We start from the raw sequence: 23,750 nt of genomic DNA, 5'->3' as shown, positions 1-23,750 counted from the left end.
AGAAAAGAAAAGAAAAGAAAATATGAAAAAAATGGCATAATGTTAGTATCTGACAAAGATTAAGAATGTATTTGTAATATTCTCTATTTTTTGTTTAAAATAACTATTTCATAATAAAATGAAAGCAATTAGCAAGTTTGAATGAAATGAATACAAGAAAATAAAAAAGAATAGTAAGTCAATAGCAACCATTAAGATAAAAATATTAAAGTAAGCCTTTAACATTTGAAGAAGTTACATTCTTACTGAAATAGATATCAATGTCAGAAATACCACTTTTGATGACTGAAAGTAAAAGAACCACATTTACAATTCATGTTTCCTGCTTATTTGACTCATATAACATAGCCTGAAGAAAGAGCAAGATTTTCCAAACTATGTCTCTAATGAGTTAACAGGTGTCCATGCAAAAAGTGTTCTACATGTCATTAGGCTCAGGAAGTATCGGTTTAAACATGGTGATAATTTCTCCTTATTGCAGAACTTCTGAGAACACATTAGCATGCTACTGTATCCTGTGACTCTGCAAGAGAGATTGGAGAGGCACTTCCTGACCTTAGTAGATCACTAACCCCCTTTTTTTCTTGAGCCAGATTTTTGTAGGAATAGTAAGGAATGCCAGCTTATATAATATTGTTCACATCTATTCACATCAAATTTCCTTTTCTTGCTTCCAAATATGATCACAGAACTAAACTACAACTTGGATTTTGGTGAGATACTATATATTAACACTGTATACATATTTGAAGCAAAGAAATTCTCTCCAGTTTGGAGCCTAAAGTGGAAGTGAGAGAAGAAAAAGGAAGTAGGATGGGTTTAAATATCATTCTAACTAGCAACCTCAAGAGATCTATTAGTTCTTCTAAAGCTATGAACGGAATGAGGTCACTGGGAAAGGTACTGCCTCAGGCCCTTCCTGAAGGGCAGTGACTTCATTCCACCCTCTAAACACTGTGGTGAGTCAGGAGGGTAGTGAGCCAGCGAGACTCAGCCTGGCACCCACAATACTTGCTGGTACTAGAAAACCACGATCCTTCAGAATAATCGGCATGGGCTGGAAATAATCACAGGTCCAGAAAAACGAAAGTGCCACAGGACACCCTGCCACATCACCAAGTCAGACCCGGGGCCAAGAAGTGAAGCGTTAGCAGCCTGGCTTCCCGTGGCATGTACTCGAAGGGTGCTGGCCAGGCGCGAGGTTCCAGTACAGTTTTCACTTACACACGGTCCCTCCTTTGGCATGAGATTCAAAAATGAGAACACCTGCTAACTCTCGTTTCACCTAGAAGAAAAAGAGAAGAAACATGCAAAGGCCACATTTCCAGGTCTGGGTGGAAACGGGTTGTGCTCTTTCTAGGGGCACAATGCAAACTGCCCCGGGGCTCCCCATGCAGTCATCTCTCACCTCGCCTGGGGCTGCTGCTCTCATCTAAAGTCACTTCCATTCAATTTGCTGCTAGGTAGGTTTTTAAAGCTCGTAGCTCTTTTTATAGAATAGCTTATAGCTAATTCATACCAGGCAACCCCCTTAGAGACTGTTTCAAACATGGTCCCACCTGCATTAACTAGCCAACTTGCCTGCCTGTCTTTGGCTGTAGGGGAGAAGGGGAGACCATATACAACATCATATGATTCTGTTGCTACTAGTGACTCTTGCTTGCATTACATATAATACATCATGTCAAACATGTTGGAAAATTCTGTCTTAAAGTTGCATAATAAAGCCTAAATGAATGAACACATTTATATTCTTAGTTAAAATTCCAAATTATTCCTAGCTAGCTAAAATTCACATTAAAAAAAAAAATTCCAAATTATAGTCCCAAATCATGGCCCTATCTTTCTAAGAACCCAAGAACTTGAGATTTTTCTATGCCTGGGTACCTGGGGTTTGAAGTAGAAGACAAGACTACCCACAATCCTCTCAATTCCACTGTGACCAGGGAAGTTGGATGAGGGGCATGCTGGGTCCCTGGAGCACAGGTAGGGAAAGGGGTCCTTCCTTACTTCCCTCTACATCGCGAGCTCATGGAGCCTCAGCTGTCTGCACTGTGTATATGAGGGCTTCCCAGGTGAGGCTCCCAGGCACTACATCTATGCCCTGTGGAGAGAGTAAGGATGGCAAGGGCAGTGGTAGGTAGGAGGGAGGCTGGGCCAGACCACTCCCCTGGGTAGTCCACATAGGTGAGCAAGTCTCCAGACCCTCAGTGGTGCTGGGGGTGGGAGGCATGTGAAGGAGGTTTGTCTAGTTGAAGGGGAGAGGGGATTTGAAGCCCTCTTGCTTACAGCTATGGCAAATGCCTCACTGCTCTCAACAGAGACCTGAACTTATCCCCAACAGCAGGGACCGGCAGGTACTGCTACTGTGAGGTAGCAGAACATCACTTTTAGTGAGCTAGAAATGAAAACAAACTAGGCATCTAGATATCTCTTAGGGACCTCAGTACATACTCTGAAAGTTGAAACCACTTCATTCTTCTTGACTTATTAGCGTGTAGGACATGTATGTTTCCTACAAATCATATTCTTATGGGAGGAGGTGTTTCTATCCCTATTCAGTGGCAAAAATTTCTGTCTCCTAAATACTCTAATCAGGTAAAAGTTCAGAGTCAGATACAGCCACTGGGTCATTTTTTATGAGTGGGTAATGTTATTTTGACTAATATATCTGAGCTGATGCTCTCTTGAACTTTCTGCTTCCATTCTCAAGAAGGCAGCAAACCCTGGCGGAGTTGGCCCCATAAGCCAAGACAGGTCATCTAGATTTCCCTCTGTCCGCCCTCTGGCTGCATATCATGGCAGGATTCAGAGTCCCTCCCAGGCCTGGCTCTCTTATCTGAGTGTGCAGGTTAGAAATTCACATTCACAGGGAGGAAGCACATGTTCCAACCCTACTCACATCAGGCTGCTCTGGGGTTTAGGGCACAGGGGCAACTACCAATAATGAGACAACACTTGATTCCCTTTCAGTGATTGTTCTTGGCTGTAACTTCCTCAGCATCTCATAAGAGTAGAGGTGATTTATGAGGTGAAAATCAGACATTCTTTCCCCCTACAACACCGTAATACTCTCCTCTGTCCTAACAGTGCATTTATTGCGAAGTGCTCCAACCATGCTAAACTAATAGACAACTTACTGTGGTAGAAAGATGGGATAAGGCTTTAATATGAAGAAGCTCCTCATAGATAATCTCCAGGTCATCCACAGTCCTCTGGCCAGGTCTACAAAGATTAAAAAAAAAAAAAAAAAAAAGGAAATACGGAAAAAGGGCATCACTAGGGCTTCAAATATGGAAACGGATCCAGGCATCAGTAACATGCTCAGGGATTTCTTCTGCATAAACAGATATTGGCGGAGGGAGAGGCTGCACCAGTATAACCCCTAAAGGGATTTTTGAAATGAATGTGTTCCTTGATGAAAGGATATGGGAGAAAGCCAAAGTCCACAGGATCCCTTCTCCTCTGATCTCAGAGGAAAGAGCACCTCCACTCATACGGTAGTCAGCCAACTCACCTCTCACTTTGTAGATGATTGAGCTAAAAAACTGCTTTACATATCACCTTAATCAGAAATGGCAAAACTTGTCTTTTACCACCACTAGAAACAATTGGTGTAATCAACTTGACAACTGATCTAAATTCCTTGAGATCCTGTGTGCTATCTGAGCTTAGCAGAATAATAATGCCGCTGTCACTATTATTTGGGGTTATATAATGTGTTTTTTCTGAAGGACTCAAACATAGGATGTATGCAGACTCAATGTTTTCTTTTCTAGCCCTGAGGAGATAAGGGCATGAGATGAAGAGAAGGCAAATGGTAGCATCTGGGATTAGTAAGAGAAGGCAAGAAGGGAGGTATATGTCCACATTCCCAAACTCTGTTACAAAAACCACCACTGTCCATGAGACATTAATCAGTTATGTAAAACATTTTTATTCTAAAATTTATTATAAAACTAGTATCCAATAACATGCATTTAAGGACCTCAATATATAATCTGTGAAAATTGAAACCACTTCCTTCTTCTTGAATTATTAGAATGTAGGACATGTGTGGGGTCTGGGGGTGTTGTAGACATTTTTGGCATTGGAAGATTGGCATTGGAAGATCAGGAATAGATTCCTAATCATTTTTTGTATCTATAATTATTTTGAAATCATTCATAGCATTTAGTTATATTAATGGGTAGGAGATACAACTGGTCAGTAACTTGAATTTTTTTTTGCTTTCTGCAAAATAAAGAATCCTAACTAATATGTTTGCGAAACTTGAAAACAAACTAATGGGTTATTAATTCTGAGAGTTCTAGGGAGTCAACTGAGAGACAATCTATATATTGATGGATAGGCAGTGTTTACTCTCAACTAATTGCTGCAGTTATGAATGTTATCTATTACATAATCATCGGTCTATTTTGTGCATTTTGTCCTAACATTTTAACAATTTATGATATTATTCAATATTACTGTAACTACTACTAATTAAACATTAAACCCTTGATGAGCTACTGATGATGTACCATCACGACATTATCATTTGTAAGGTGTTCTTTGGTCAAATAAATTTGAGGAGTATTGGTATACTGAACACAGCACTGGATCTAGGGTCTGAAAATCAAGTATAAAATCAGTGCAACCACTCACGAGCCATGTGACATCAAAGTCTTAGCCTCATATGAAAAGTGGGGACAATATCTTTCTGAGAGAGATGGGAGAGCTAACAGAAGCAGCAACCATAGAGGTGTCTACATATTTATTTGTGTAAGTGAAAAAAACCCAGCAAAGTGATATTCAAAACTCAGACCTTTGCAGAAGCAGTTAAACAAACTTACAAATAAAGTATGACATTTGGTCCACTAGAGTACATCTGAAACTTAGTTGATTATTAGATAAGTACTCTTAGTAATCAAAACTGAATTATGAATATTCTAAAATAGTTAATTGGATTAAATAATTTTGCAACCATATTCTAACATGGGGAAGATAACAGATTTAGTGGAGTCTAATTGGAGGAAGAAAATTCTGCATACTTTGCATGACACCTTCCCAAGGACAGCCTTAACATGAACAAAAGAATATTGTAATGTTCTCTTCCAGAATCAACAGGGACTATCTTCCTAATCCTGACTGTATAAAGACAGATACTAAATCCATGACCTGGGAGATGCTAGCCAGGTTCACCTCCTGCTAAGGGTCACCACTGAGGGACACAACTGCACACCAATCTCGTGCTCGTGGTGGAATCCAGAAAGTATGGGACCCATAAAAACACTGAAGAAAAGCTGTGGCCACAGGGGCTCCAAAGGAGCCAGGCCTTCTCTGCCAGAGGCCTCATCTACTACTTGACTTGGACATGGGGATTTTGAAACTGGGAACCTTGGGGATTTAAAAGTCAATCAAGTCACCTTCATCCATCTACTACTATAGAGGCAGCTAATGCGAAAGTCTCAAGGTAGGCATAATAGGATTATGGATCTTCAGCACAAGGAGCAGCCCTGCTGTTCTTGCTACTTGACATCAGTGGCAAATAACACGGAACCCTCCTAGAAGCTTGGCTAAAAGAGAAAGCAGTCACCAAGTCTCATTCGCACCTCCATGGGGTGGGCTGTTACGGTGAGAGGAGAAAAGCTCAGCTGGGAAAAGAAAGGCTTAGAATTCTGCTCTAAAATCTGGACATATTCAAAGTTGTAATTTTGGGAGCAGATCTCTATGAGGTTAGGAAAAGTGTTTATATAATATAAACATGAGATCTGTATTACTTAACTTTTATGGATTTCTTTTTTAAAAATGCTGTCCTGCCTGGGTGTGCTGGAACACACCTGTAGTCCCAGCACCGAGGCAGGAGGATCACTTCAGGTCAGTTTGAGACCAGCCTGGGCAACAGAGTGAGACCCCACCCCTACCCACACATACATAATGATGCCTGTTGGATCTACAAATCTCACATATTAATAATACTGCATCTGAGATTTGAAACAGGATGAAGAACTGTCAGACCCTCAATAAAAATTTGACATCATGGTTCAAGGCTGACCTTTTAGCCATGATATCTAGTCTTAGGACCTGCACAAACTGTAGAAGAAGAGAGGTAAAGATGAACCATGCTCACTTTAACCGCTGCCCTCCACCACTGAGCATGCCTGAAGCTCTCGCATCTCCCCACACTCCTCCCGCTTGGATCCCTTTATGCTTTACTGAACATTTCTTCTCAATGTCTTTTTGATTTGTTGTTCTTTTGTCCATCCCTTGTATTGTGTTCAGTCCCCAAGGCTTTGTTCTACCTTCTCTCCCTAGGAAAAACCCTCAATTTCCATCTAGATAATGACAAGACCTAAATCTTGTTCTCCAAACAGCCCTCCTTCCTGAGTTCCAAGGGCTTCCTGGCCATCTCTTCCTAGATAACTCACAAGGACCAGCAGCTTAATCTATCTAGAAGTGCTCCCTCTTCATCACACAAGGCTCCTGGAAACCAGATCTTAACTTCCTTCTCCAGACTCATCTATCTCCCCTCTCTTCACATCTTCCCTGATAGCTACACTCTCTCTCCAGCTATCCCAGGCATCTCTCCATTTCTCGAACACACTAAGCTTATTCATGCCTGCAGGACTATTTGCATGCTCCTCTCTTTGCTTAAAATGCTTTTGTTCTGCCTCCAGCCCAGCTCAGTGTCATCTTTCCTAAGTGAAACTGGCTCTCTAACCTGTGTTGCCCAGGCTGGAGTGCAGTAGCATGATCTTGGCTCACTGCAAGCTCTGCCACCCAGGTTTAAGGATTCTCCTGCCTCAGCCTCCTGAGTAGCTGGGAGTACAGGCACATGCCACCACGTCTGGCTAATTTTTGTATTTTTTGGTAGAGACGGAGTTTTACCATGTTGGCCAGGCTAGTCTCTCAACTTCTGACCTCAGGTGATCCACCCACCTCAGCTTCCCAAAGTGCTGGGATTACAGGCATCAGCCGCCATGCTAGGCCACTCTCTAACATTTACTCCTCCGTGGCACGTGGTCTTACTGCTATGGTAATTACAACATACTGTCATGAACGTTATTTGCTTAAATATCCATCCTCTAGACTGTTCTCAAGAGAAGCAGTATCTGGCAGTGCAAAGGTACTAGATTGGAAGCAGAAACTGAATTTGAGATCTAAATTTGAGATCTAAATCATGAACTTCCTAGTTGCCCAACTGATCTGATGACTGGTTTCTGCATCTGTAAAATGGGACTAATACATGGGATTGTCATAAAGGTCAAATGAGGTAACGACAGACATGAAGCTTTGTATACACTGAAAATATAGTACAAATGTAGGGTGGTCTTGTTATCAGGGTGGGTGTTTAATATGGCTCATCGGATGAGTGAACACATGAGTTCTCACGATTCATGCTGAATTTAGGGTCTGCTCAAGGGAGACGGCAGTGGTGCTGTGGAGCAGTTTTTTGGTGGCCTGAGGGAGATGTGTCCTTATGCTTTGTTGTCCTTCCCACTGAGGTTAAGTAAGGCAAGGCATCCATGGCACAACTCGCTTTTGATACAGGGCACATTTATTTCATGGCAAGCAGTTAATTATTAATTAACTACAACTATTAATAGAGGGAGGAGATGTGAAAATGATAGGCCTCACCTCTTACTCCAAATTCTGTAAAATAATAAAAAAGGTCTATTTTTTCTTAGGATTATAGATTTACTCATCTGTCTGTAAAAAACAAATTCCCATCTTAGACCAGCTAAAGGTACTCAGTACCTATGTTGAGATCAGCGGGGCTTTAAACAGAAGTACCATTCAAGACCAAAAAGCAGCACCTTGCTAATCTCTTCATTTTAGCCAGATTTTTGTCTGCCATGCTAAAGGTGTGGCAGAAAAGATATTTTAACATGCAAAATGACATTGGAAAACAAATGAGCAACACCACCACCACAAACGATGAACTATCAGCAGACCAGAAAGTTTGAGGAATCCCTGGATAATAGAGAGCAAATGAGAAAAGAATGTCTGAGAAACAAGACTGGAAGCAGCCGCAGCTCAACCCTCACGGAAGAAAACCATCACAGGAGTAACACAGCATCACTGATGAGACAGCTGTGCGTCAATCAGCCCAGAGGGCAGGAGAGGGTGGTGTCAGAGGGGTTGATCAAAGGGCCCCACAACTTGGTCAGGCCCCTACCCTCCCACGCCCATCACACTCAGTAGTGGACAGGGGCAGATTTACTGCCAGGCAAGACCTTGAGACCTGCTCTGTAATACAAATGCCCCAGGAGGACTGAGGGTGAGCACTGGAGCCTGGGAGAAGCAGAACAGAGGGTGTGAAAACCCCAGGCTCTTCCAGGTGACGCAGTAGGAGAAGGAGGCAGCTCTCCCAGGAAGAGCAGGGAAGGGCTCTGTTCCCAGGAAATCCTTCCTATTTTGGCAACTCGTGAGAGGGAAGGGGATGGTGTGAGCCTGCCTGCTCCCCAGGTACCTCTCCCAAAGTGAAGCCTGCCAGGAAACCTGCCTCCTTGCAGGGCTGGCCTCCAGCACTTCCAGGGGAAGCTCTGTGGGGGTGCGACCACCTCCTCTGCACAGAAGCCCACATGGGCAGCCTGCTTTACCTCCTGGTCTTTCATTCATCAATAACCCACGCAGAGAAAGAGAGGCTTCCATGGGGACTCCCTGGATGCCTCAGAGAGGTCCACGGCAGCTGTTCGAGACTAGAGGGAATGAAGCCTAAACACAGTTTAGTTTTTGAATCCTAAACAACATTCAAGCTGCAAAGAAAAAAAGAGAAACACGACAAGAACAAAACCCCAACCCTGTGGTCTGAGGTGGTCACAATAATCACAGGGCAAGCGACTATCATTTGGCAATCCACCCAGGCAGCGAAGAACTTTTTGGTCCTGTTTACAGCCAATGTTTTAATGAGGTGAGAGGAGTCAGGACTGCCAGGTGTGAAGAGACTTACTTTAAAAAATGAGTACATTCACAGCTAGCAAGGCAACAAAAGCACTCGTGAGAGATTTGCTGTGAGCCAGGACACTGTCCCTCAGGGGCCTCAATGTCATTAGGATTGAAAGTTGAGGTGAGTCCCAGGGAGGAGGCCAGGTGGAGCAAAAGTCAGTCTGGTCAACCTGTGCCCACCAAAGTGCATCAAAATGGAGCCCCCTCCCACCCTAGGGGAGTCTCAGTGTTCGCGGCGGCAGTAACAGAAACCAGCCCAGCCTCTCGGAGGCCGCCAGCTCGGAGCTGCTGTGCCATCTAGTGTCTCAGAAAAGGCTCACCTCTCTACTCTCACATCAGACAAAGGTTCTCCCCCGATCCACCCCACCCCTCAAAGAGCACCCGATCACATCTAAAACTGAGCGCTCCCCACCACAATCACGGAACAAAGTCGCATTTTAAAAGCGGGTTTCTCTTGGCACACTGGCATTAAGCACCTTTCCTGCTTTGGTCTTTACGGGGGTGACAGGGGAAAAAAATGGAGAAGAGATCCTGCAAATCAGCCCCCAGACTGTTCAAACAGTAATGAAAGGGTCCCAAGGACTGAAGGCAATTTGGCTTTCAAGAGTAAAGGGAACACTGCCCGAGCAGGAGGAGAGAACTCCCATGCACCTTCATAAGAGTAACCTACAAGGCTGGGGAAGTGAATTGACTCTCTGGCTGCTCTGAGTGGCAGCCGGTGAATGTACCTGGTCTTTACTTGTCCTTCTCCAGATGTCACAGGGAGAGATATTAGGCATCCCTGCTTCTTTACAAATCTGCGTGGTGCCACATTGATGTGGATTTGTCGGATCCCGCTGTGGAAAGGCCTAGTTTCTGCAGGGGATGCATTCTGGCAGCAATGTCTAGTTACAGACAAGATAATAAATGGGGATGGATAGGGAAGCAGTTTATATATTAAAGGATGGGAGGGCTCAGGTGATATTGGAAGCTGCTGGTAAATACGGTCTTATCAAGGAATTTATCAAGGTCAGAGACAGAGCTCCTCAGTTATTGGAACGTGGATAAAATGAGGGATTCATCCAGCCACCAAGCAGCACATTGGCATGGCCCATGGTAAAACATGCAGGTAAGAAAGCAAATAACCCAGTCCTCTAGGCCTGTCGCCTGGCAGACCTTGGTACAAGGGGAAAAGCACCCGGAGAAATCAATGTCATAAGTATCTACATAAGCCATGGTCAAGCTTCGAGGTTTTTTTTTAAAAAATGCTCTTTTGTGTGTGTGTGCAGTGGGGGTACTTTATTTTTGATGCAACGCTTCATCTCAATCCACCTGAATCTCTGACTTTTAAGTCCTTTCTCAAGCTTGGACCACTTTCCAACACTGCTAAGATCTGCTTAAGGTCTCACTTCTTCCACCTCCCTTAAAGGAAAGTTTAGTGCAGTTTTGCACTTCCTTTGTCTAGCAAAACCAGCAAAGCATGTTTTTTCTTTGCCTCACCTCTCAGGACCCCTGCTTCTTAAGTGTCAATGAGACATTCCAGGAACCTGGTGACTGCACATTTAAAGTGTCCTACCCAGCTCCGATTGCTCAGCTCCCTGCCATGCCACCACCCCCACACCTTATCTTTAACCCCACAAAGGACATTTTAAGTTCCTTTTCTAGTCCTAATAGCAGAGCTTGTGTACACAGGGATCCTTTCCTGCTTTGTGAAGTTAGAAATGAATACAGTCTACAACTATAATAACGAGCAAAAGCTTTATGAATATTTGTGAGAAATGAAGTCATCACTGTCAGGGCATGGGGTAAGGGTTCCATAATTCATGGCTTCTGAGGGCTAAGTGTATTTAGGACAATGTGGTTTGATCATGTTTAGAAACTGAATATGCCCAACATTCTTCCAGCAAAAGTGTTTACTACAAGGATACTCAAGGAGTTTAACATTAAACCTTTTAAAAGGTACAAGTACAAATATTTTCCTTTAAAACACCTAAGCAGCAAGTTGAGAAGAACAAATAAATTTGGATGGAGTCAGTATAACCGCTTGCCTCTGAGGATGAAATATACATGTGAGATGGAAAATGCAAATGTTTTTTGAGGTGTTATATGAATGCATTGTTACTTTTTCCTTGCAAAATGTCAATTCTTAATTAATCAGGGACATAGATTATCCATATTTTGTAGATATTTCACTGCTTGTTCAGTAAATTCACTAGTGAGGACACACTTGAGGCAACCTAGTAGAGAGGAAATAATATTGTCAATGAAAGAAAAAAGGAAGAAATAAAATTGGACTGGGAGTAAGATGTGGATCAGTTCCTAGTTCAGCCACATATACTGCTGTGTGATGTTGAGAAAGGCACTTGGTATTGACTAAGTTCAATTTCTTTGTCAGGACATAGTGGATTATCATGAGCCATACTTAATTCAGGGAGCTTTTTAGTGATTCAAAGAGCGGAGGGATGTGAGATCACTATATAAACTATATAGTGGTATTCAAATATTAGTGATTAAGTTTTGCTTGTGGTTCTGGCTAGAGGGTTACTGTGGAGTAAGTTGACTCTTTCCAGAGCTGTGGGTTTTCAGTGTTTTTTATGTGATCTTTAGACTAAATTTTCCAGCAACTCTTCAAAGGAGCTGTGAAGAGAGGCAGATTAATTATAAGTTGGGTGCCAGATTTGGCAAATAAAAATATTGCATGAAATATACTTATATCAGAACATTGTTATTCACTGAAATTCCAATTTAACCGGGCATCCTGTATTTAACCTGGCGACCCTAATCATATGGCAATTAAAACTATAAAGCACTTCATTTCTGTGCAATCAGTTTGACAATGGATTTGAAAACTTTAGACCCATATGGCCCATTGGATTCTGCTCCTGACAATACACAATAAAACTCAGGACATAAGATAAAAATAAAAGAATTATAGGTTCTAGCAACATGTAACTCTCTCAGGAAAGAATAATCTTCATCATCATCTTAACCCATTATGGATTAATAGCACGCCTGGAAATCTGCCATGCTAGAGGACTTTTTTCAACAGTAGATGGTGCACTCCATTCTGGTCTATATGGTAATAATTTAATGAAATTAGATTAGTCTATAATCATTATTTTTTTTTTTTGAGACAGAGTCTCGCTCTGTTTCCGAGGCTTGAGAGCAGTGACATGATCACAGCTCACTGCAGCCTCCACTTTCCAGGCTCAGGTGATTCTCCCACCTCAGCCTCCTGAGAGCTGTGATTACAGGCATGCACCATTACACCTGGCTGATTTTTGTATTTTTTGTAGAGATGGGGTTTCATCATGTTGCCCAGGCTGGTCTTGAACTCCTGGGTTCAAGCGATCTGGGTGCCTCAGCCTCCCAAAGTGTTAGTATTATAGGTGTGAGTCACAATTCTTACAAGTCACACCCAGCCTTGTAAGAATTATTTTAAATCGAATGTCCATGACACCTTTCCTTTCCAGTGCTCAAAGCATAAACCCATGAGTCCATTCTGAAGCCCCTTTGAACCATGGCAGGTGGTAGAGCACAGTAAAGAGCACAGGCTCAAGAGTCAGGCAGACCTGAGTCGAAGCCTGAGTCTAGTGCTTTGTGGATAACCAAAGGCAAGTGACTCAGCCTAAGCCTGTTTCCTTGTCCATAAAATGGGAGTAATATTAAGTAACTACCTCAGAGTGTTGTTGAAGGAATTAAGTAATTGTTTAGCACGGTGTCTAGCACACATATGCCCAATAAATGGTGGCTATAATTAAATTCAGTTGGCACTTGTGTTTTCATTTCCAATCTATTGTGAAGTAGGGAGAGGGCAAGCAGGTATTATTGAACTCCTTTTATACCTTAAGAGACTTGTAATCTGAAGATGTTAGATGAGATAATGGTAAACTGGTAAGAATAGAACCCAGAGCTCTTGTGCTCAGTAGCATTTTCACTTTATTTACAAGACTGTTGGGTCAAATGCATGTATCTCAAAGGCTATCATTTCAAACTACAACAAATACAATCTCATAAAACTCAGTATCTGGCTTTCTGTCTTTAGTTGGCCCCTCCAGTCTACTCTCTGGAGATAGCAGAGAAATCAACCTACTACAAATCTGATCACACCACGACTCCCTCTAAAACTCTTCAGTGGTGCCCCAAATGACTATAAAATATCCAACATACACAGAGGGCATGGCAGATGCCCCCACTGACCTCAGCCTAACTCTCCAGCCGTATCTCCTAGTGCTCCTGCCCGGTCACTCCCTCAGTGTGAAACAATTTACAGTCCCCTGCGCGAACTTTCCCAGCATCTTTCTGCCCCACCTGTGCCCCTGTCCGGCTAGGAGCTCTTCCTTTGTTCTGGGAAGAACAGTATTAAAATATTATTTTTTTGCTGCTCTTAAGAAGAAAGGTGCTGAGACCAGTGGCTCATGCCTATAATCCCAGCACTTTGAGAGGCTAAGGTGGGAGGATCGCTTGAATCTGGGAGTTCAAGACCAGCCTAGGCAATATAGTGAAACCTTGTCTCTACAAAAAACTAAAAAATTAGCCAGGCATGGTGGCATGCGCCTATAGTCCCAGCTACTTGGGAGGCTGAGATGGGAGGACCACTTGAGCTCAGGAGGTGGAGATTGCAGTGAACTGAGATCACCCTACTGCACTCCAGCCTGGGTGACAGAGTGAGACCTGTCTCAAAAAAAAAAAAAAAAAAAAAAAAAGAAAAATAGAAGGGGCTTGAGAAACAACCTAAACATCCAACGATCACAAACTGAATGCATTAAAGAACCATTCAGAGAATACACTATTTAAAAGCTCCATCCTTAAAGGATATTTAACTTTAAGAGAGAATGCTATGATATGTTATTAAGTGTAAAAAGTTAGCAATTAAAAAATAACCAGTGGGATAGGCACTAAAATGTTACCAGTAATGAACTGAGACGTGATTGCTGGTGTTATTTCTTCTTTTTCAACTCTTGTCAGTGGTTTCCAAATTTTCTCCAATAAAGAGATCGACTTTAATGATAAAAAGTCATTAAAACCTTGAGGCAATCTTATAATAAACCCTAAACTGTAGATGAGCCACTAAGTTCATCCTCCCCTCTCCTGAATCTGAATCAGAAAGGTAGCAATCCAATGGTTGGTTTCTGGCCGTGTGGATATGAGGAATAAGAATAAATTGCTTTTACGGGGAGAGGCAGAGAAATGACCCACTTAATGCAATCATTTATTCAGGTAAATTCTACAAGCTTTCACTGGTGACGCTGAAATCTTTCAAGCAATGACCAAGGCGAAGGTCGCCATGCAGTGAAGGAAGGATTCACAGTGACTGTCTTACTTCAGAAGCCTAGGTTCTCTCGGTCGTGCTTTTCTTCTCATCTGATTAGCATTTGAGATGAACTTCGTAACGGTGGACATTCTCTTGACACATCTGAGCAGAAATCAAAACCCTAACCACCACCAATTTTAGGCTTGCTAATCTGGAATCCCCTGAAGAAACAAATCCCTCTATAATTACCAGGATTTTAAATTCCACACCCTGGAAAAGAGTTTAGACAAGTAAAGATCCTACTGAAACAGGCACTGCTAATTAAGACACAATACATAGGCTCTCACGCGCCCTCTAGAGCAAGTGTGTGGAATGGAATAGCAGCGGGGTAGTCTCCACCCAGCCTCTGCAGGACAGCCTTGCATTAGGGCAGGCAGCCAATTAAGGGATAAACAATACCCTCCCCCCCTACGGTATTTTGCCTTTATGTCATTTAATCCACCTTAAATTGTTGCCTTTCAACTTTACGCCCTATAGCATATGTTTGATATGAAGCCAATGTATCTCACGTTTCCATATTTCTTAACGCCTTAGCAGAGTATGGGCAGTAAACAAACAAACAAACAAACAAAACCCATTTCCAGGACCTTTGAACATGCTCTCAGTTTTCAGGAGCAAGGTGCTCAGATGGTCTCTTCAAGACAACAATGATACTGGCAATTCTTGACTAACTAAGCCTGTTTTCTCTCTGTTAAAGTAAAATTAAGTAGTAGCTCCAAAGATTATTAGCAGATCAAAAAAAAAAAAAAAAAAAAGAAGCGGGGGGTATGTGTGTACGTGCATGTAGAGCTGGAATGTCTGTCTCCTAAAATTAGATTCCTTACTTTTCACTTTCCCATCTCTGGGAGCTCTTATTCCAGCAGAAAGAGTCAAAAGAAGAAACTGCCAGCCCAATTCCAATGTTTACAAAGTTTCAAAAAAACTGGGGAGATGAGAAAAATCCCAAGGGCACCTGAAATATTAATTTATCACATAAAATAAACAAACTCATGTTTCTGTGTTTCTGACCCAGTTGGAAGATTCCTCAACTTCCAAAATTTCTCTTAATGTTACACATACACACACACACACACACACACACACACACACACACACACACATTTCTCTCTGCTCGGGCCCAAATGACTTATCTCTTTCTCAACTTACGTAGGCTTCTAGGCTGTTATGCTTTTTCAGAACTACATACCTAAATTTTGATTTGGGAAATAGTATCTACTTAATCGCCCTCCCACCTTTAGGCTGGTCTCTGATAGACGATCCTGAACATTGGAGCCTATATCTCACTTTAATTGGAAGGAGTGGTTTGAAGGCTTCTACAGCAGAGCATCCTGTCTCCTTGAAGCCTCTTTTTTAACTACAGTTGGCCTCAAGTTTACAATACTCTGCTTACGTAGTCACTCCAGATCCTTTTACGCATGTTTCCCTAACCAAAGTACCTGCTCAAAGAAAGCCAAAATGCACATTTCTACTGGGAAGAGTCCCCATTGTATCTACTTGCTATAGGGCAACCTCTTGTTTTTAGATTTATAAATAAAGCAAAATCAAAACAGTAAGCTCTGAGAGCTCATTCTGTGTTTGATGGCCCTGTCTGGGAGCTACAACAACAGCACCGTCAAACTGTCATCTTCTGTAGTGCTTGCCCCCAAATGCCATCCAGGTCTGCACCTGCGAAACCAGGACAGGCATTGTGAGTCACTCTGTCTGCCACCACATAAAAAGCTAATTTCACATGCAGAATGTATGTGTTTTTTTTTTTCAATACCAATAGCAACAAGAGTGTGCCAAAAAATTTCCCCTGAAGCTCTATTCTGTTTTTTAAACTACAGAACATTCTTTCATAGTTTGACAGTTAAAATGCTGCAGTTAATGTAATAAACAGAGAATTTTTCTAAGTAGCCTGTCAAAACAAGTGACACTTTTTTTTTTGCTAGCAAGTCTCCGATTCAGAACAATAGGAAGTACCTTTCAAAGCAACATCTTCATTATACAATCAAATTCTCAAAGTAATCTTCTCATCAAAGAATATTGTGTTATTTCTTTCCCAGTAATTATCAGAGTTCTGCAACCTCTCTGGCAGTGGTGACTATTATAAAATGCAGCTGTGCTAAGTTTAAAAGTCAGGAGGTCCTGCCCTGGTCAGTATGAAGCCAATGCATCTCATGCCTCCACATTTCTTAATGACTTAGCATTTTCGGCAGTAAAAAGTCAACATTTCCAGGACCTCTGAACACGCCCTTAGTTTCCAGGAGCGAAGTGCTCATTTGGTCCCTTCAAGGACAGTAGTGATACTGGCAATTCTTGATCAACTACGCTTGTTTTCTTTCCACTTAAATAAAGTAGTAGCTCCAAAGATTATTAGCAGATCAAAAAAAAAGTGTCTGTGTGTGTATACGTACACGTAGAGTTGGAGTATCTGTCTCCTAAAATTAGATTCCTTATTTTTCACTTTCCCATCTCTCGGGAGCTGTTATTCTGGCAGAAAGAAAACTGAAGAGTTCCAGAAGTGCCAGCCCAATTCCAATGTTTGCAAAGTTTCGAAAAACCTAAGAAGATGGGAAAATCCCAGGGCCACCCAAAATCATGTATCTCGGAATATTTGTAAAACCTATACTTTAACAACTAGCGATAGAATGGAAGAGTATCAGCTTTGGAATGTAATATTCTATGAAGAATCTGGGCTGCCAGGGATCATGCAATTCAATGGTGTATGGAAAACAAAAGGAAGCACAAGCAGCAACTCCCATTTCTCCCAAGGTGACTCATGAAAACAAGCTTGTGAAGAAGGGTAAATCAAACAATTAGCATGAATGTTCCTAGCATACAGCAGGCACTCAATTGATGATTGTTGGATCTTAATCTAATTTGGGAATTCCTCTCCCATAGAATTATAAACTCCCCAAAGGCAGGAGCCATTTTATTACTTTTTTCTTTTGATCTCTTTGGTAGATGCTCAAAAACATTTGTGAATCAGATGGCATTTCTGCCTCCCTCGGAGCAAGTAAGAGCTGAGGGAACATTAGCTGGGACTGTGTATTCACACTTCCATTCATTCATTCACTCACTCAGCAAAGGTTTACTGATGGCTTACGTGGTGTAATGCACAGAGCTAGGGATATGGCCTTACTAACTTCCACACCAGGTTAAACCCTCCTTTACATTAGGCTGTGCTAACACACACTACATCTTCCTCTGTAGCATGTGATGCAGCTGTGATTAAATGATTGCTTGCATAAGTAGTTGCTTAAGGTTTATCCTATGCGCTAGATAGAAAACTCCAAGGAGGAAAAGGCTTCTTGTTCAATGCTTACCTTAATGCCTTAGCACCTAATATAGTGTCTAGAACAATGTAGGTGCTCAATAAATGAACAAATGCAGTAAAATGAGATCTGTCTTTGCCTTTGAGAAACTCATAGTTGACTGCAATATTTCTCTACAGGGGCACTGTTCTCAGGACAGCTCTTTACTGTGTTGGGTTCCTAGGTACTGCGGTGTGTTTGGCAGCCCTTGGTCCTAGCCACTGCCCAGTGAGTGCTAGCAGTTGGCCCTCTCCTGCGCTTTGACAACAGCCCTTAGGGGGCTGTCCCACCTCGATTCAGAGCCACTGCATATGCTGGTTTGGATGCAGGTGGCAGCAAGGAGGACAGAAAAAAGGGGATGGACCCAGGAAATGATGGGGAAACATGCAGGAGGGACAGTGGGACAAGAGGGGACAAGAAAGAAAACATGGCTTAAAATGGTGGTGTTCATCTGAGTTTCCCGGGCCCCAGGGATTCTCTTGGGCCCCCTCAGCCACGCTGTCCTAGGATCCTTCAGAGAAAGCATACACCGGCTGGGCAGGTTTCTTGGACCCTGGGCAGGTTTCTTGGACCCCACTCCTGCTTATGTCAGTGAAGCTCTAGCTTTGTTTGATGTTTTGGATTTTCCTGTTCATATTTTTGTGTGAAGAAAGGGTTTTGAGGCTTACAGACCTGAAGAGCATGGTTCTAGAGTTAAGGATGATGGTATCTGCTGGGATGAGGGAGGCCTTTGAAACACATGGTGTGGGAGAGTCAGACCCCACGAGAGAGTTTTGACAAAGGGGACAGCCCTGAGTAAGGGCAAGTGAAAGAATCCTGGGGAAAGGAAATTAAAGTGCCTTCAGGGAGGCTCCTGCCGGTTGGTCTGAGGGGCAGCCTCTGGGAAGGCTGGCCTGAGGGACACCTCACTCTTGGAAAGCACCCAGCAGACACCCAGGACATGTAACATGTAATGCCCTTGTCGAGACTAATGCACCCAGGTCAGCCAAACATGACTCAGAGCTGACATCCACAGCTGGCCAATGCTGGCTGCAGGGCAGAGGGCGTCTTCATTTCCAGCCGAAAAATACAAGCCTGTGTGCTGGTTTCGGAAGCAAGTGCCAAGTCACCGCTTACTGAAAAGGTTTCCCTGAGGATCAGGACCACAGCGTGTGCTTCTTTATATGCCCCATAGCCATTAGTGGAGTGCCCTGCATCGAACGGGGGCTTAATGATACATTCTTCCTGAGTGGATGTGATTAAACATTTCAGAGTCCTCAATGGCAGGTGGTGGCCTGCTCCTGAAGGTAAGGTGGGTTCAGCCGAGACAGAAGGGAGAGACTGCCTCAGTGGCTCAATGGGGGACTTGACAGGGGTAATGCAGTTGTGGTGTGCTCAGAAGAATGAGCTTTAAGAAGCCTCAGAGGAGGGTAGGAGCATGTGCCGAATGAGTGAAGGAACAAATGAACGCAGGCCTGGGTATGAAGGCTATGGCCCTGATGACCTCTGTCCTGTTGCAGTAGGGAGAAAGGTGCTACTGCAGACTGGCATAGAAACAGAGCAGTTTCTGTTTGTCATTGACCAAAGGTCATTTAATATGGGGACTCAGTTTTGGCAGCCCGAGCCAACTAATGACAACCTCTACAGCTTTAACTCATGCAAATGGAAAATAGAGCCATCCGGATCAAACACAAAAATTAAAATAACAGAGACAAGCACTGCTGTGGCACCCTTCAGCTGCTCCCTTTTGTTCCATGGGGGATGGTCAGGGCTGTTGAGAGCAGCCTTGTGTCTGTCCCCGCGGTACGTCTACGCACTAGGCGGCCTCGGGACCTGGAGGGGTGAGCCACGAGCTCTCACTCACGGTTTGCGGAGGATCATCCTCATGTGGGCGTCAGGGCCCATCTGTGACAGCAGAAGCATGGTGTCCTGGAGCTCCTCATCACACTCCTTCTTCTCCTCCTCAGTAGGCAAAGGGGCATCCTCGTGCTCGTCATCCAGAAATCGATAGAACAAATATTTGTCTTGGAAATGGTGCTCCTGGTCCACTACGGGAAACATGGAAGCACGTGTCAGCTGCGGCACCTCAGCCTCACAGCTCCGTTCACTGGAAACAAATGCAGGGTGTCGGGCAGGATGGCCAAGTGGCAGCAAAGCCGGGAGCCTCCTCACCCTTCTCACTCTGCCCTGCCCAGGCTGTGCAGTTGGAAGACATGACCTCGGGGCTGCAGTCATGCACACCACAGCCCTCTCAGACCCGCCCATCTCCTGGGCCTCCGTGGGACTCCCTTTGAGGACCTGCCAGCGTTTCTGAGATGAACAATTTGACCTGCAGAAATCGCCTTCCTGATGTTTTCTAGGATGTGGGACCTGTGTCCCCAACAGGAAAGGAACCAACTGCCAGGTCATGTTCTGTCACGGCTTTTTAAAGTACAGGCTTTAAAAACAATCTGCTTTGTCAGGATCAGAATTTATGTTATTCTTTCTATATATACTGTTTATCAACTGTACTGTCTGCACTCTGGAAAAAAATGTTGGTATAAAATTAGTTGTTTGAACAAAGCTGACCAGACCAGGTTTCTAGATCATATACTGCTAGAAGGATTTTGTGGTAATTTTCTTCCAAATCTGATTTTTTAAAGTTTTTTCCTCTTGTTCCTTTAAACAGGATTTAAATCTTGGTAGAACAAAAACAATGAACGTGGCTCAGAATCCCTCATGTACATGTCTTAGAGCCTTGAGCCCCTTTTCAGGATGGAGCATCAATACTCTCAAAAGGTAAAGACAAGCAGTAGATCCCCTGCTGCTCAAAGGGTGATTCCTGGAGGAGCAGCAGCAGCAGCATCTGGGAACTTGTTGGAAATACAGACTCTGAGTCCATTCCAGATGAGCTACATCAGAATCTGCACTTTAACAAGAGTCCCAGGCGACATGTATGCACATTAAAGTACGAGAAACGCTGGCAAAACCATTACTAGATTCCCAGGTGTTGGAAAATGAAATGAATGGTTTTAATATTTTGTCTGTTTGGAAGTGTCTTAAACAAATGGCATGAGAGTTTGGCCAGAGTTACATGCCAGTCCTGAAGAGCTACTCTGTTCAATTATAGCCCCTGCAGTTATCAAGAGCCACAATTGCAGAGCACATTCTTGATTTTAAATATGGTCATCCTGTGGGTATACAAATTGGCTCTCCCAGACAGTGGCACAGTTAAAAGGCAGCTTCCGAATTCATTACTTACTTTCATGTCATCAGCCCAGCCACACACTTCACTGCTCTTCATTCTGCCCCTGTATCAGGATTGCTATGCACTGCTCAGAGTATAATCACACTATCAATGAACCGTGAATGCAAACTGATAAACATAATTGGAACTGATGCACTCAGGCTGCAATTTCATTTTCCTTTCATACATTCTCCCAAGTTAGGAAGGTACAATGGTGGAACATAGCAATCAATAGCATCTACTTGCTGCATTTGTATCGCTAAATGAAGATGCTAGCTCTGCAGGTCCCTAAAGGGATTGTAATTCTTTCTTGCCCATTTGGGAGTTCAGCAACTACTTACCCAGGGAAATGCACTTAGCATTTCTTGAGAGGGGCTCATCTTACCGTGGTTGAGAACACCGTCTTCTAACAGGACTTGCCACATGCCAACAGCTTGAGTCCGGGAGTGAACACATGGTGTCTGCTGCATCATCCAGTCCACTAGCTCAGTTCCCACACAGCATTGTCTAAGGAGAGGTGAGATATAAAGGGTGGGGAAGTCACCCCTTTTCAGATAGAGGATGGGAGATGGCTTCTGAGAGGAGAACCTATCAAAGGGCTTAATGGTCTCCTACCAGAAGAGGTCTCACGGCAAACAAAGCACCACACGCGGTAGCTTCAGGTTCTCAAATGCTAATACAAGCCAAAAAAGCCACTCAGCTCATGACGGACCTTTAAAGCAAGGCTGGTTAAATGAAAGCATTACTACTTGCAGCACCAGGGGAGACCAGGGGGCTGCCAGAGGGGGAGATTGTCTGGCAAGCTAATCAGAGGAACAGAAACTCTGTCCTAGTGAGCCAGTCCCAGAAAATCTCAGTGCAAGATGGAGGCAAAGCAAATACATACTGACTCTCTCCACTTGAGTCTTGTGCCGAACGAGTTAATGTTTATGAGGCACTCAGAGGTGCTATGAAAGGCGCCGTATAAGTGCAAAATTATATAGCACTTTATATTTTCAAGTAATACTACTGATCTTCCTCGGAGGGGTGTTGGGAGAAACAAGCAATTAGGGATGCAAATCTCCTTGAAAAAGTTCTGTGTAATGAGCATTAGCACTTCTCCAGAGCCTGTCATCTGAAGAGCTCCAAATGCTTGCTGGCTTCCTGTATATTCACACTTCGATCCCCAAGATGCCCTTCTGTGGTGAGTTGGTCTGGATAAGCAAACTGCATACATTAGTTAGGAAATGCATAAGCATACACACTCACATATTCGGGAATACCGAAACTGCCCATGGGGTGAGGGAAGGGGGCAGGTGTCCACAACATGATGGTTCAAGAGAGGAAATGGAATCTTGAAGTCCTAGTGATGGCTCAATCCCAAGGGATGATGGAACAAGACAGGGAGTCACAGAGCAGCTGGCTGTCTGCAGCTGGGACTGAATCACTGGTGGCCTCCCCTCTCATGCTAACGACAGCACCACCTCTGGGGCACGGGCTAGGGAGCTCCTCTCTAGTTGAAACTGGAGGAGACTCATGGTTCTGTGCCACTTTAGGAACAATCTTGAAGTGGCGGGAGACATGAGATACAGAACTAGGTCTGCTACTTAGCTATGTGACTTTGGCCACATGGTTTCAACTCTCTGGTTCTCACTTCCCTTGCCTGTAAAAAAAAAAAAAAAAAAAAAAAAGGAGGAGCAAATGATGGCCTCTAAAGCCTTTTCCAGCTCTAATAATTTTAATCTTAGACCTCTGAAATCTATCAGAGGAATCGTGGGATTCCTTGATTTGGGGTTGACCCTGACCTCACAATATTTCACAGGGAGGGTATACTGAGAAGGTCATTATATTTCCAGGACTGCCCTTATTACAGTCTATAACCATACATTAGAGCTTCAGTGGGCACAGTCACCTACTTATAAATCATTCTGAACCAAACACAAGACCTTCCAGAATATTTCTTTCCTAATTTGAGAATTGATTAATGGTAAAAATCATGTAAAAATACATAAAATCAATTTCATTTGGCTTTTAATTCAATGATTACCTTTACTAAAAAGAGCACATGGACTTGAGATGATCCCAGAGCATCTGATGAGTCCTTACAAAGGGTATAAGAATCTTGCAGTCAGAATACTGAACAACGACACACAGTTGTGCCACTTGTAGCTGATGGAATCACAGGTATCCTTTCCATTAATGATCCCTAGATGATTTAGAATTGACAGCAGACCTCTAGTACAGTGATTTTGGGGGGTTATGCTGCATCTGGAGAGACTACAGCCCCCTAATACTGCAGCAATAATATAATGGAGTGAGAAGCAGGAGGGAGAGAGAGAATGGAACTGGAAAGTATGAGATCTGGGACAAGGAACTCAGACTGTCCTGCAGAAAAAAGAAATCATGCTTCCGGCTTCCAGTTGAGTCCTATGGTTATTCCCAATAGATCATTAATTTGTGTCACAGGGTGTGGAACAGACATAACACCTATATTTCAGGGGTTTAAAATCTTAGTACAATGGAGCATGAAAGAGATGATGGTTTCTGACTTCTAGTTTCCATGATCTATCATCAAACATGACATATTTTAATGAATTTTCCCTAATGCAAGTCAATACTTGGCAAAGTGCAATCACATCTTAAATTAGGGGAAAAAGTAATATAATTTTGAAAAGAAAAAGTTCCTTTAACCATATGAGATCTTTGAGATCCCCTGAATGAATTTAAAAGGTTGAACTCTCTCTGAAGACATGTGACACATTGATTTATTTATTTTAACCTTTACTTTTCTTAAAATTATAGCAGTGTGTAGCTATGTGACTTCGGCCACATGGTTTGATATGGCCTGATATGGTTTGGCTTTGTGCGCCCCGCAAATCTCATCTCAAATTGTAATTTCCATGCTTCAGGGGAAGGGCCTGGTGGGAGGTGATTGGATCATGGGGGCAAATTTTCCCCTTGCTTTTCTTTTGATAGTGAATGAGTTCTCATGAGATCTGATCATTTAAAAGTATGTGGCACCTCCCCCTTCTCTCTCTCTCCTGCT

General features: G+C 43.1%; 1 protein-coding gene across 3 annotated transcripts in view; it reads right to left on the bottom strand.

The window, feature by feature from the left end:
* RAPGEF4 (Rap guanine nucleotide exchange factor 4) overlaps positions 1–23,750 on the bottom strand; it is a 309,548-nt gene that overhangs the window by 66,045 nt on the left and 219,753 nt on the right. For all 3 annotated transcript variants that reach the window (XR_010579925.2, XM_005573493.4, XM_005573494.4), the window contains 4 exons: positions 21,111–21,232; positions 19,364–19,547; positions 3,141–3,225; positions 1,225–1,285 (listed from right to left, as the gene is read on the bottom strand). Coding sequence is in view for 2 of the 3 variants with exons in the window: in XM_005573493.4 (XP_005573550.1) it covers positions 1,225–1,285; positions 3,141–3,225; positions 19,364–19,547; positions 21,111–21,232 (452 nt within the window). In the remaining variant the exon portion in view is untranslated. The remainder of the gene's footprint in view (positions 1–1,224; positions 1,286–3,140; positions 3,226–19,363; positions 19,548–21,110; positions 21,233–23,750) is intronic.

Source organism: Macaca fascicularis, chromosome 12, assembly GCF_037993035.2.
Source record: "Macaca fascicularis isolate 582-1 chromosome 12, T2T-MFA8v1.1".
Lineage (NCBI taxonomy): Eukaryota > Metazoa > Chordata > Mammalia > Primates > Cercopithecidae > Macaca > Macaca fascicularis.
The sequence above is the reverse complement of the archived record's forward strand: the minus strand, read 5'-3'. Positions and strand labels throughout refer to the sequence as shown.